General features: G+C 50.9%; 1 protein-coding gene across 5 annotated transcripts in view; it reads left to right on the plus strand.

Annotated features, from left to right (window-relative positions):
• Positions 1–3,590: 3,590 nt before the first annotated feature.
• Positions 3,591–14,078, plus strand: part of DOCK11 (dedicator of cytokinesis 11) — an 87,799-nt gene continuing 77,311 nt past the window's right edge. For all 5 annotated transcript variants that reach the window (XM_065643639.1, XM_065643642.1, XM_065643640.1 and 2 more), the window contains exon 1: positions 3,591–3,741. In XM_065643639.1, coding sequence (XP_065499711.1) covers positions 3,640–3,741 — 102 coding nt within the window. In that variant the 5' untranslated portion in view covers positions 3,591–3,639. The remainder of the gene's footprint in view (positions 3,742–14,078) is intronic.

Genomic DNA, 14,078 nt, shown 5'->3' on the forward strand with positions numbered 1-14,078 from the left:
AGAGAAGCCAGTGGTAAGTAGCTGCTCATTGACAGTCCCCTTGTCACCTGCAGCGGTGACACGAGTCAGGAGACAGGACGGATAGCAGCAGTAGCTATGGAGTCCCAACAGCTGCTCTTGCCATATCCAGCCTTGCACAGTGTTTACAGCTGTCCTGATGCCACAACTGGACTTCTGAGCACACCAGAAGTGCTGGCTGGCCGTGCGTAAGGCTAAGGAGCAATGTCTAATCAGATTACCCAAATACATGGTTTTTTCCCTTGCTTTGACAGGAAGCAAGAGCTACACAAAAAGCGTTGCTGAAAGAGTTCTTCACTTGTGGACCTGGAGCAGTCTGTGTCTTGGCTTTGTTATCAACAGAGGTAAATGTGCAGATGTGACCATAAGGCCACTTTTTAAAAATCTTGAAGTATTTGAAATACTTTCAAACATCACAGCTGTATCTCACAGGAGTTTTGAAGCTGAGAAACTAAAGATGCAGTGGCATTTATAATTGTGCCACTCCCCAGCAAAAAAGCATGTCTGGGCTACTGAGTCCTACAGTTCACTGCAGGGAACGCAGGCCCCTATCCAATGGAGTGAAGCACTGGAATTAGTCACCTGCTTAAGGTTAATCACGTAATTAAGTGTTTTTTCTGGAATAGGCCCACAGATAACCAGTGAAGGGCAGTGCAAAACAGAAGATTGTCTAATGATATTAAGCACCTTTTATCTTGGATGACTTACGAGAAATGAAATCCTAAGCCTAGCCAGTAGCAGAGCACATTTCTGTTGAATTTGATTCTTTCCTCAGAAAGAGGAATTCTGTCTGAACTTGGTGAGTAGAGGGTGACAGAGAAAGGAAGCGGGAAGAGCTGTCTGTCCTAAAGACAGCCTCAGCCTGCAGCAAAGCTTTTTTTCTGTTTTTTCCCCCCGTTCCCCCCTCCCCGTTTCCTCCCTCTTCCCCCCTCCTTTTTTATTCCCCCACTTTTCCTTCCCTCCCCCCTTTTCCCTTTTTTGCTTTTTCTTTCTCTTGAGAATTGGGTGCTCACTGCTGATCCTGGGCTTCTGATAAATGCACGTGCCTGGGAAAAGGGCAATCAATCCATCAGCTGTAGCATGTCAGCTGGAGAGCCTGATGCTCAGGGCTCTAGATTGAATCTGCTGAAGGCAAAAGAGAAGCTGCAGTTGTGTACATGGGAAGAAAGTGGAAGCAATTTCAATGATGCTTGTGTTTTGGAAAGGCTTGGGATCAAAGTGACATCAGGGACCTCAAGACTCCAGTGTCAACGAAGGGGTGAAGATGTTAGCAGAGTTGAGTCCGTGAGTTCCCCACAGCAGGCTGAGTTCAAGCAAGTTTGGTTATCTGAGCCAGTGCAATTCCTCAGCATCTCTAGAATGCCCCTGCATGTTCTTGGGTACCTTTCTTATACTGATAAACCACTCCTGGCCTTTCTTCCCCGCGAAAAAGGAGATGAAAACTGCAGTCCTTGCAACCTTGGGCTTATCTTCTCACAGTGGTGCTGTGGCTGCTGTTGTCTTGCCTTAGTACTCCTTGTGCTTGAGACTCTTATTCTGATGTTTGGTTTTCCTGAGAGGGAGTCACAGCTTTCTGTATGTTGTTTTCATGTGATGCGTCCTGCCCATTGCTTCTATTTTCCTTTTGTTTTCATGCTCAGCTCCAAAAAACAGCCTCACTGTTCACAGGTCTTCCATGGCTGCTTAGCTCAGTTGAGTGGGATGCTGATGGGCAGCTGATCGGAAACAGTCCCTCACTGGCACCAAACCAAGCTCATAACCCTACTAGGAATGTTTTGCTTTTGGCTGGATAAACAAGGGATGGATGCTCTAGGGATGATTTTATTTCTTGTCAAGTGACCTGTCACAGCCCTCTTCTCCTCAGCCCCTTGGCAAGCACTCTGGTTCTCAGAGGTGTTCCTAATGTAGGCAGAAATGGCACTGCCCTCAGGGTTGGCCTCGGGTCACTGGTGTTGTGCTGGCGTGTGCTGTCCCGCAGTGCCCAGCCTGCTCGGAGGAACCGCGGGGGCCGGGCGTCTCCCCAGCAGGCATCATTCTGTGACAAGCATCATTGCGTTACCTGTTCTCTTGCAACCAGGTGAATGAGACTGAATGATTTTACTTACCTGTACAGCCCAGTTTGTCGCAGTGCAATCACTGGAGTTGTGCGGTGTGGCAGTTTGAAGTGGCTGGTAAAATCTCTGCAGGAGTGCGCATGGGTGTGGGGATAAGGAGGAGAACGTCAGTGCGCTGCAGCTGGAGTTGTGCCTCACAATGGTTTTTTGCTTCTTAATTTAGACAGATTTGGAAAAGCTTTGTGTTGGTGGAAATGCTAATTCTCCAGCTCATAAATTCTCTTTTTTTCCCTCTGTCCCTCATCTAATAGACGTTTCATAATTAACAATGAACTTTTAAATTTGTTTTGCCTCTGGTGTAAAAAAATCAGAGCGCCGTTTAATATGAAATGGTGTCTGCTGTCCCTTCAGTGAACTGCTAAAAAGCAGAACAATAACTGGCTTGCGTGCTTTAGAAGTCATAAATAACATTTTGAATGGTTTGGATCATAATAGCTGTATTCATTATCCTCTACAGATTTCCTTTCATAATTGAAACAATTTCTCTATATGTTGTGTGATTTACAGCATGCCTGTAATTCCAATCAGGTCCTGGTACATAATATTTAATCAGCCATATGGCACAATATGTGTAAATTCCTTAAGAGTATGGCAACTCTGTCTAATTCAGTATCTTGCTGTGAGGACACAGCACACAATAAAACAAGTAAAAGGTTTTAAAAGTAAGGCTTTAATGTACAAAACATAAAGGACTCATGGCTCTCTTTACCTCTATTATAATTTCAAAATCAACATTCTTAAAAACAGTGTATAATGACAAAGTAACAAGGACTAACAACTAACTTCAGTCCTAAGGAACCTTCCTTCCACATCCTTCTTGCTTTTGTAGTCAGGCAAGCAAATGGGACCACGGCCTCTATAATCGAAGTGCTTTCCTTTAGCAAACCCGATAGGCTGGAGGTGCTTAGTAATAAGATCTTGTCCTGGATCTAGCTTAGCCTTACACGAACACAGCTTATACAGCAAGGACACATCTTGGGCAGAGCTGCATGGAGACCACCAGTCCGAATGGACTGGTGCCCCGTTTGCCACCGAGCCTCCTCGCAGTAGTGTTGTTATAAATGCCTAGTAACCGCATCCAGAGGTTGGCTGCCTTCGGGTGAGCCCCAGCACCGGTCTGCCCTTGTTCCGTCCCTGGAGCTCCACCAAGGGAGCAGCCCCTGCAGCTCTGGTGGGTCCGGGGAGCACCTTCCCGGAGCAGGCACGGTCTGGCAGTGCCCCGGGGCTGCTGCCCGCCCCCGCAGAGCCCCAGCCCGGCCTTTGTGTGCGGAGCAGGACGGGTGTCCGGGGCAGCGCGGCGCACGGGGCAGCGGCCCCGGGGCGGCACCTGCTGCGGGGACAAAGCGGGGCCGGGCCGGGGGTCTGGGCGGACCGAGCAGGGGCCCTCCCCGTCCCCGCCCAGCGGCTCCGCCCGCCCCCGGCCCGGCCCCGCCGCGCCCGCCGGCAGGGAGGGGAGGAGGGCGGCAGCACCCGCGGCTCCGCAGCGGTCGGCGCGGACCATGTCGCCATGTCGGAAGTGAGGAAGTTCACCAAGCGGCTCAGCAAGCCGGGCACGGCGGCCGAGCTGCGGCAGAGCGTCTCGGAGGCGGTGCGGAGCTCCTTCGTCCTGGTGAGCGCGGCGGAGCTCGGGGGATGGGGCCGCCGCGGCCGGGAGCCCCGCCCGGCCCAGCCCGGCCCGGCGGTACCTTGGGCAGCTCCCGGCCCGCGGGAGCGGCGGTGCGGGGCTGCACGGGCGGCGGCGGCTGGGGAGGGGGCAGAGTTGGGCAGGGGGTGCGCAGAGCGCGGGAAGAGGAAAAGGAAGGGGCTGGGCAGGGGATGGAGAAGGGGCAGAGCCAGGTCGGGGCTGGGCTGAGCGGGGGATGCGCGGGGCACGGCTGGGTAGGGGCTGGGAAGCGCTGGGCAAGGGATGGGCAGGGCGCGGCTGAGGTGGGGAAGAGCAGGACAGGGGCAGAATTCGCTCTTTGGGTTCCCCTCCGTGTGTGTTGTGTCACACTATCGCATCTTCTACCCCGCTTGCCACCTGCCGACACGGTGCCCGGCTGAGGGCAGTTCAGACATGTGGGGATCGCGGGGAGCCGGCCCTTTTCACACCTGGGGTTAGTTAGTGCCTGTGTGGTGGGAGCAGGAATTATTGAGTATCTGTGTAGAACACTGAGCAAACAGTTAACAGGGCTCACCCTTTTTGGGGTACAGGCAATGTAAAATGGGCAAATAAATAGGGCAGGATTGAAGGGCATGGCCTGGCAAGGTGAGAGGGAGATGTGGGCATTGGCATAAGCCGGGAGCCTGATGTATCCCAGGAATCACGCTCAAATGTCTGGGGTGACAATCACATGCTTTATCCCTGCATGTGGGATGCTGCAGCAGGTTGTCTTTGTTGTCCTCACAGCTGTGCAAACACTAGCTGCTGTACCCTGGGTGGAGGCTGGGGTCAGTCCAAAGCTTCCCTGGGCTTTGTTGGATGTATTTCAGTGTTGCTCATTGAATTACTCTAGCATGTAATCAACTTTGACCTTGACTTTGATGGAAGGTTAGTCAATGGGATATGCGGAAAGTGCAGTATAAGTTCAATGAATAATTCCTGTTAGTTCTCTACTGCCAGTGTGCGCTGTTAAATAAATGGAGCTTTTTAAACAACTCTTTTAAAAACAGAGTTTTCTTGTAAATGTACTGATTTCTAAAGCTGAGAAAAAGCTATGGTGATAATCAGCCTAATTTCCTAGTGCCATGGTTATTGCTTCCCATATGCAGCTGTTCAGGGATCCTTACAGGCTTCAGTGTGATTTGCTTTCCCTCTTTCATCAACAATGCATAGGAACAAATGCTTTGTAAAAGCTGATGGAACTTCTCATTAAAAATGAAATTGTTTGTATAGGACCTGAAGACCTTTGATATCCTACAGGCAAATGGTTACTTGGTACCGATGCCAGGTGCCTCCTGTCAGAGAAGGAAGGGATGGGTGGGACTGCAGATGAAAATAAATAAAACCCTGACAGCAACCCAAAGGAGCCAGCAGAGTCCAGCACCCATCAGCAGATGCTCTCTTTCTGATCCTCTCTAGGGTTTCATTGCCCACACTGTCCCTGACAACTTCTCTCCCTTTCTGACAGGCAAATCCCCCAGAGTTGCTGTGCCGCTTAGCGTGTTTGCAGCCAAGCGCCGCAGGAGGGTGAGGACAGGTGTCTCTGATTCCTAGGTCTTGACAGAGTTTCCTGCTTTCGACAGTTCAGCAGTAAGGGATAAATCCCAGCCCTTCTGCATCACAAAGAAGAGCCATAAGACACTGCAGTGTTCAAGGAGCGGGGAAGGAGGTGGCATAAGCTTATAGGACTGTCTTAGATGGCACTTTTGCTGGCCTCAGTGATTAAGGATGAGAGTCATGCTTTCTGAGTTGCTCCAAGAAAAAGGTGGTTCCTCTCCATCTACCAGGTCATCGTCCTTGCGAGGAAGGGATGTCTCTGTGCTGGTGTGCTGGCTGCTAGGAGGGTGGAGAGAGCATCCCAGGAAATGATGATGGAGAGAGAGAGAGAGACTGAAGAACCTTAGGTTCTGATTCTGCTCCCAAGGCGAGGCTCAGCCTTGGCACTGATGAGCCGGGCAGCTGCGGAGCATGGCGTGAGCACAGCGCCCACCTGTCTACACCCTCCTTGCCATGGGCAGAGTGGGGGACACCGAAATTCCCGGTATCAGGTGCGTGCCAGCAGGCTGCAGTCCCAGCTCTGCCTCACCCTGGGGCAGTGCCGAGCTCACTGGTGCCCCTGGGAGACAGGGACTGGTTGATGGATATTAGGGGAGCAAAGGCTGGTGCTTGGTAAGTGGAAAATTGTAGCTGAGACCATGAGAATCTGTGGTGGTGAGTGTGGATGAGATGAAGGAGTGAGGGGCAGAGCTCATGCTGTGTGTACCGGAGCAGAGCTCATGCTGTGTGTACCAGAGCACACCATTTCAGTAAGGCTCTTCCAGTGTATAGATTAAGCTTGGCATTTTGGGCATTCAAGGCACTCCCTTGAGACAAGGAACTGTCTGGAGTAAGAAGCCGTTTGTAGTCAGTGATAAATGAAAATGTGTTAGTGAGGAAAGCTTTTAGTGTCATGGAAGCGGTCAGCTTGTATGGAGCCATAATTTGTGTGTCGAAGAAGATGCATCTCCAGCCAGGAGCGCTGGGCTCCTGTGCAGCCAACCTGAGCAAGTGTGATGTCTGGTGCGATGCAGCTCTGCAAGTGCTGTCCTTCAGGTGCAGGGAAGCTCATGGCATGTTGTTTCTGTTCCTGGTTTTCCATTTATGCTTGTCTAGCACCAGAAGAATATTTACACTTTTCTTTGGTACTGGAGTGAAATTGGTGGGAGTTTGGTGACTTCTGGCAGAGCTTTGCTTTTTTGTACCTGTGAAAGGGGAGCGTTGCATATGGTGGTGGTCAGACATCAGCAGCTGTCCCTTTCCAAGGTGGCCAGGGGTACCCAGGTCCTACCCATTGTCAGTTTGACCAGCTGCTAGGATGCAGTCAGTGCTGTTCCTGTCATGGTATAAGCAGAGCTGTAATGAGGAGCTGTAGCAGCGAAAGTAAGCGTGGGCTGTGGTGGGGAGCTCAGGAGCATGTAGGTCCCCATGGATTGGGAAGGATGAAATGCTGCTTTCGCTTGGGACTCTTTTGTTTCCTCTTACTGTGCTGGTGTTTCCAGCATCCCGGCTGTCATTCTGGCCTTGCATCATGTTCACAGGCTGTGGAGGGCAGGTCTTGGCGAGGAAAAAGAGTTCAATGGGAATTCCTTGAAAACACGCATAGCCCTGCAGAGCAGAGCTGGGAGAGCCGGGGGTGCCACAGGCAGCCAGAGCGCATGCGAACCCTGGTTCTCTCTGTGCACTTTCGTTTGCAAAGCTGTAGGGCAGTTTTGTATCAATTTCAGCTTTGAATGGTCCTCGATGTGTGCTAGTGATTGTAACTCATGGATGGAGTTTTGGCAGAATAACTGACAGCCAAGGTCACTGTTTACTTAAACAGACAAATATAGCAAAACAATTAAGTTGGCAGGTGGGATGACATGCTAAAAGATGAAGGAAAATTGCTAGATTAGGTTAAGGAGAGGAACAGTCAAAGCCTAAGTGTGATAACTTAAACTATTCCTAACCAAGAGGTTACCTGCAGCTTAAACCTTGGGGCAGCAACTGTAACATACTATGTTAGAAGTGCAACTTCAGAGCTAGAGCAAAAAGTGGTGATGGTACATGGGAGAAATATCTAGGCTGGGCCTCAAGGAGAGCAGCCAGGGATCTTTGGCAGTAGATAGACCCGGGTGATTTTTGGCTCAGACCTTCAGTGCAACCTCCCTCCTCTCATCCTCTCCACGCTTGGGATGTTGCTGAGTATCAATGGAAAAGTTGCCTGGCAAGGCAGGAGAAACCTGCACCGAGGCACTGGCTGGAGCTCAGGACTTGCCAGGAGGATGCACACGTGTGATCTGGTGTGTGGTCCGCTGGTCCGATGGAGATGCCTGTGCACCTCTCCTTCACCCCATCTTTGCTTTTGCACATGTGCATGTGAATGAGATCTATAATCTTTGGCCTTGTGACACTGCCAGGAAAATAGCAAAGGCTCTGCTTTCTGCCTCAGAGCCTGAATCAGCTGCAGATGGTCACTTGTTTCCCTGTGTGCATGTAAGGCCAAGGCTGAGCCAGAGCCTCCCTGTGTCTCCCCTCTCACTTTGGGAGCAATATGCTTGGCAGTGGCTGGGCCCCTGCAAGGAAAGGGCTGTATCTCAAGCCAGTTGCAAGTTTTCCAAAGGTGTCATTCTCTGTGTCATAACAGAGAAATAAGATGTGTGGGAGATAGGAGATCAGAGGAGCAAGCACTTGACAAAATGCAGACAATCCATTTTCCCACAGTGCTGCCAAATCTAGTCATCTGGTGGCAATTTTAAATCTCCCACAATAGCTTGGATTTTCTTTAGTTCATTTATGTACAGATTAACTGAAGATACACTTACTGCTGTGCCATCGAGATTTACAAAGGATGCAGACCCAGAGCATCTTATCTGAGAAGCAGCAGCTGTAGAGGATTTGTCCCCATCGAGTGTCAGCTAGCCCAGTGGTGCATCCCCAGGCGCCCAAAGGCACAGCTTGGTGGCACCCAAAGGCACAGCTTGGTGGCACCCAGGCATGCTCACAGCCCTCGGCCACTCATCTGCCAGCACAAGAACTCCCAGCAATTGCAGTGTGGGAGAACCTCTACTTGCAAACAACTGCATTGATTCTTGCCATACAGAGGTATTCAAACCAAGTGTCTGCCCTCCTGTGTTATGTGGTGCTGTGGGATGTGCTCCCTGAAACCGCACTGTGAGACCAGGGGCAGCGTGCCAGGAGAAGATGGGTTTTGTCTGATCCTGGCTGGGCTGGGCTTGTGTGTGTGGCTCAGCTTCAGGCAGATGCAAAACAGGAGATAAAAAGCTCCTTACCAGTGATATTAAGAAGGTTTTTACTGGAGGCAAAAAGGCATTTTGTACTTTCTCTGGGTTTTTTTCAGCTTAAACTATATTATTAATGTCTGAATTTATACTCATGCAGAGGAAATCAGCTTTCTGCATAGAATCATCTTTTAATAAGCTAAATTCACTTTGATCAATGTGAAGACTGTTTATATGCAGCATTTGTAGTGATCTCGGTGCTCAAGAGAGACACGGAATTTATGCATGTTCTCCCTCGGGTGTAGTCAATATGCTGTGTTTGCATAATGTACATAGAAAAAGAGACCTGTATAAGACATGGGAGGAAATTCTGCCCCTGCATAAGTGGGTGGGAGTTTTGCTGTCGGTTCAGCCCGGGCAGGTTTTGCCCGCTGTGGCAGGCTGCCTCTGGAGTCGGCCACTGCAGCTTGCTCGGGTGACTTCTGTGGAAGTGCTTATGGAGAGATTATTGCTCACAAGGACTTGTTCAAGAAAACACTTAAATGCATTCTTGAAATTAATCACGTGCTTTCCGGACTGGGGGCTCGTGTGCTGTAAGGAGATGAATTCAGCTCCGTGCCAGCTGAGTGCTGTGGCAGCACGTGCCATGGAAGTGGCTGCGTTTGCTCCTGCCTGAGCACACACCGGTTGTGCAGGGGGCGAAACACGTCGTTTTATGGAGAGGAGCAAGGCCCTGAGTACACTGTGCTGCTATTTGGGGCCACTTAGCAAATGTCTGGCATGTCTCCTACCATTGCCCAGTCCAGAAGAGATGAAGCTCCTCCACACACGCCCGTGCACTGAGGAATGGGTATTATAGGATGAGCTGTAGTCAATACGTCCATTTTTTGATGTTTTTAGGGGCTTTTGATGGGCACTAAATCTTGTCCTTCCCAAGGCATCATTTAAATATCCATGTCCTCCAACTCATTATAGGAAAGCTGTAGGAAGAGAGTAAAGCATCCAGCCCTTACACACGTGTGCATATACCTCTTATCACATTTTGCTAGCTACGTTGTTGGGGTTTTATCATTCTCTGGGCAGGGCTGAGAGTGGTTTGTTCTTTGCCAGGGATAGTGTCATGAAAATGCAGGTGTCCCTGCATTGACAGCATCTGCCCCAGCCTGCCACCGTCAATGCAGCGAAACGCCTGGAACAGATGGTTGGTGGTGGTGCCTGCAGCTAATGCCAGCAATGCGGTTGGGGATTTGGTGCACTCAAAATCCATTGAGGGGATGGTTCTCAGGCTTTGTTTCAGCCTTTTCAGTTATCTAAAGATCTTTGTGGAGTGCCCCCCCAGGACCAGGAGCATTTGGACCTGGACTACCTGCTGTAGTGCATATTTTAGCATCCTTTTATATACGCAGCCTGGTGGTTCTTACTGCACTTCACAGAGCTCTTTGCACGCTGATTTGTTATCTCTAATGATGCAAAATTATACAAAGCTTTCGACATTTCTGTGGCCTGAGAATGCAAGTCACAGTCACACACAGCAGCTGAACAGCAGCCAGGCTCGGGGTAGACGTGTGCTTTAGCTTCCTTGGTTAATTGGCCTCCTCACTCCTATTCTGTACAAGGAAGAATAGAGTAGTCTCATGCCTTTGTGGGCATTGCTATCATCTTAGAAATGCTGGAGTATGTTTCCCTGCCACCATCTCCCTCTGTCTCTTTCATTCCGTTAAAAAGTACAAATCAAAGCTCTCCCTTGCTGGCTCCTCTTTGCTTCAGCACGGCCCTGACTTACCTTCACAGCTTTTCCCTGCCTCCCGCTGCTTCTCTAATGGGGTCAGGTCTGCTCGTTCCTGACCCCTTTCTCACCCCTCTCTCTTTCTTGCTGAAATGCAACTTTTTCTCTCCCCTATTAATATCTCCTGCCTCAGGGCTGTCCCTGAGGAGTGTGCGGAAGGAGACCCTGCCTGTTTCGGTCCAGAGTGCTCCCTGCTACCTCATCCTGCTTCTGGCTCTGTGCAGGGTGACATCCCCACTGCAGCCCGTTCCCTTCGTCACCAGGGCAGGGACGCTGCACGGGTGCAGCCAGAAAGGCAACATCTCTCCCATGCAATATTAGGACCTGGTCATGTCAAAGTGCTGTCCGTTGCTCTCTGTAACAGCCTTATATATAACTGTATTTTGGCAGCGGTCAGGAGCCTGGGATGTGTGTTGGAGCTGCACTGCGGTGTCTGTGTGGAGCCAGGCACATCTCTGGCAGGTCTGGAGAAGCCGCGGCTCGGGATGGCAGCTGGCCCCATGCCCACCAGGGCTCTGCCAAGCCTGCGGCTTGGCCCTCGGGGACACAAGGTTGGCTGGAGCGGGGACCTGAAGGAAGGGTTGTGCCAGCTGGACAGGGGTGGAGGGCACAGGGCGGTGAGAGGCTTGGCAGGGGCTGGGTTTATGATAGGGGCAGGCAGGAAAGGCACGGCTGGGAGAGGAGCCTCCATCTCTCGGAGGGAGATGGTGATACTGGCTGGGGTGGGCTGAATGCCCACAAAGCTGGTTTTCAGGCAAACCCAGCTGCTAACACAGCCATTTTCTGTGGCAGTTTAGGGATCCAGGAAAGTTGCATTCAACTCAGACAGGTTTCCCTTCACAGTTTTGCCTTTTCTTCTGTGTCTGGGGAGCCCTCAGCAGTTCCTTGTCCCTTTGCATAATGTTGGAGCTTGCATGGACATCTTCATCTGGGGGAAACTTTGAGGTGCTTCTGTCGACAGCAGCATTTTGACTGTGAGTGGGTTGAATCATCGCAGAGCCCGTCCACAGGCCCTCCTGCATTTACTGGGGAGAAAAGACTTTAACTTTGCAGCCACTGCAGCCGTCTGCACCTGCAGCTGATGCCTGCAGCCCGAAGCCAGAGCAGAGATGGGGGTTGAACAATCAACTTCCTGAGCTGGTTAAACCACCCCTGACATCTCTGGGGTTTGACTTTGCTGCTGGGTGTGTTCGCTCGATTGCCGAGGCAACCCAAAACCGTCTTATGACTTCCTGCTCTGTTTTTTGCTGTATGGGCTTGGGCAAGCTGCTTCACCATTGCCTGGCTTTGCTTCGTGCCCCAGCGAAGCCAAGGAGCGTTTCGCCTGCTCGCCTTCGGGGAGGAGCTGCGCAGTTGGCTTGGCCCCGTGCGCAAGTGGTTTCTTGAGTGAAAAACAAGTTTTTAAGAGCAGGCAGGAAAGGGAGGGGTTCTACGTATGTGCAATTAATTGCTTTAAGATGTTCTGAAGCTGGCTATTCTGGAGCTGAATGCTAAATATAAAACTGATACTACATAAATAAATGATGAAATACCAGTGACATCTGAAAAGCACTTTGGGATGCTCCAGTTAAGAACTTATATAAATAACATGTATTATTGTCATTGTGATTACTATTTTCCTTTTTTAGCATGCCTGTGCTTACAGAATGTTTTGAGAACTCATATCTGGCAGAAATTCAGCTGTCCCATGGAAACCAGTACCCTTCTGCCAATTTCTATTAACGCTATTATTTTCAGAGGAGAAAATCAAAGCTGTGCTGTGTTTTCATACCTCTCATGCTCTGCAGCAGATGCTCAGCTGGATGCAGGTGCAGCTCGGCTGACGTAGAGATGCGCTGATCCCTCCCTCTGCTCCCCGTGCAGAAGGGCTGGATTTGAGCCAGGTTGTACCTGTGTGGGCAGGGACACACAGGACTTCAGGTGGTGTTGGGGGACTGGAGAAGCTGTGGCAGTCTGTACTGAGCTGTTTCTCACACAGAAGCACCTGGTGATCCTGAGGAAGGTCAGGGCACAGAAGACAAGGGTACTGAAAGCAATCTCAGATGCTTGCCCTAATTCACCGCCCTGTGCAGGAGTGGTGCTGGATCACCTCAAGTGTGTGCTTATGCCAGAGATGGGCCACGGCTCCAGCTACCACTCACCCCTGATGCGGCTTTTCGTGTTGACTCTGCACTTGTGCAGGGCATCATTTTCAGAGGGGATGTGCGAAGGTGAAGTGCACATGGGCTGGAGTGGCAGCCTGGGCTGCTCACAGGCTGGCTGGGAACTCTCACTGCTTCATTGCGATGTGGCTTCTTTCTAAGGGCTGTTTCCTTTGCTTAAGTGATTATGCAAGAATCTCAAGCTTTCAGGAAAAAACAGCATTCCTGGCCCTCATGGCTGCAGAACTAAGCTTCAAAATGTGATCTGCTAAAGGCTGTGAAGTGTGGAGTCCACTTCTAAATAAGTGGAAGGGAAACGAAGAGCCATACACTGATTATCCTGACTTCCTGTAATTTCAATGCCAGTTTGAAGATGTTTCAAGGCCTGAATTAGTTTTATTTGCCAGGCCTAAGCAGTAATGACAGGTAAACGTTTGTATGTCTACACTGACATCAATTTTTTGACTATTTTTCCGAGTTGGGGTCTTGCGCTGATGCTATGCCACTCTTGAAGACAGAGCTGATAACTGCAAACACTTTACCACTAGACAATTGGGCATTCCATTGGGAAAGGAGATATCCGAGTTACAAAATACCCAGAACCCAGTCTGCCATTTCTAGTGCTCAGATGAGGTTCTGCTGCTACCCGGGGCCATCGAGGCAGGAGGAAGGAGGTGTGGGTCAATGAGATGCTTTTGGACAGGACTTGAGCAGGTTGGAGGGAAGTGCAGGAGAGGGGACAGGCTCTTGCTCCACACTTTCGGATGGAAAGCGTGAGTCATTTGCACTGCAAGTGTTTTCTTGCAGGGTGCCAGGACTATGCACCCATCCTCCCCTTCCCTGCCACATGGCTTGTTATTTCTCTAAGGGCTCCTGTCAGACACAGCCATCTCCACTTAACACAGAGCAGGGAGAGAGGGCTACAGCAGCCTTGTGCTGTCTGCACCATGTTTTGGAGCTGGAGCGTGATGCGAACTGGCACATAACTCCTGTATGGAGGTGGGAGTGTGGGGGGTCTCGCCCAGGTCCCCATCTAATGAGGCCCCTGGAAATGATGCACTTGCAGCTGTATCTTCTGCTGTCCAGCCACTGGGCTCCCTTAGCCCTGTGTACCCAGTTCTGGGTGTGAAAGAAGCAAAGTTAGTCCTGCAGCTTATTGTGGGGATGGTGGGGTGTGAGGAAGGCAGAACCTGCCTGCCTGGACTGCAGCTGAGGAAACGTTTCCTTCCAGGGTATAGCATGAGCACTGCAGGGGAGAAAGGAGGTGCTGGCGTGCCCTGCTGAAGGCATCACCTAGCAACTCCTTGGGAACCCCATGCCACTTGAGGAAGGACCTGTTTGCTGCTGGGAGAGGAGAGCCCTCAGAGGGCTGACGTGCCATAGATCTGCTCCCGTGTTGGTCCAGTCGGTGCAAGCCTGTTTCCTGCTTTCATCTTTCTGCTCCGGGCTACGGAGCAGCCACGTGCATCTGTGTGTTATGAGCAACCACACAAGGTAGTGCTGCCAGCTTTGCTCTGGGATGCAGGATCTGAGTGAACATGGAATGGGGTGCAGGACAGGCTGTCCTGCAGCAGGCAATGCCCACTGGACAGGCACATTGGAGCTGTCAGGTATGGTGCT

Source organism: Caloenas nicobarica, chromosome 12, assembly GCF_036013445.1.
Source record: "Caloenas nicobarica isolate bCalNic1 chromosome 12, bCalNic1.hap1, whole genome shotgun sequence".
Classification (NCBI taxonomy): domain Eukaryota; kingdom Metazoa; phylum Chordata; class Aves; order Columbiformes; family Columbidae; genus Caloenas; species Caloenas nicobarica.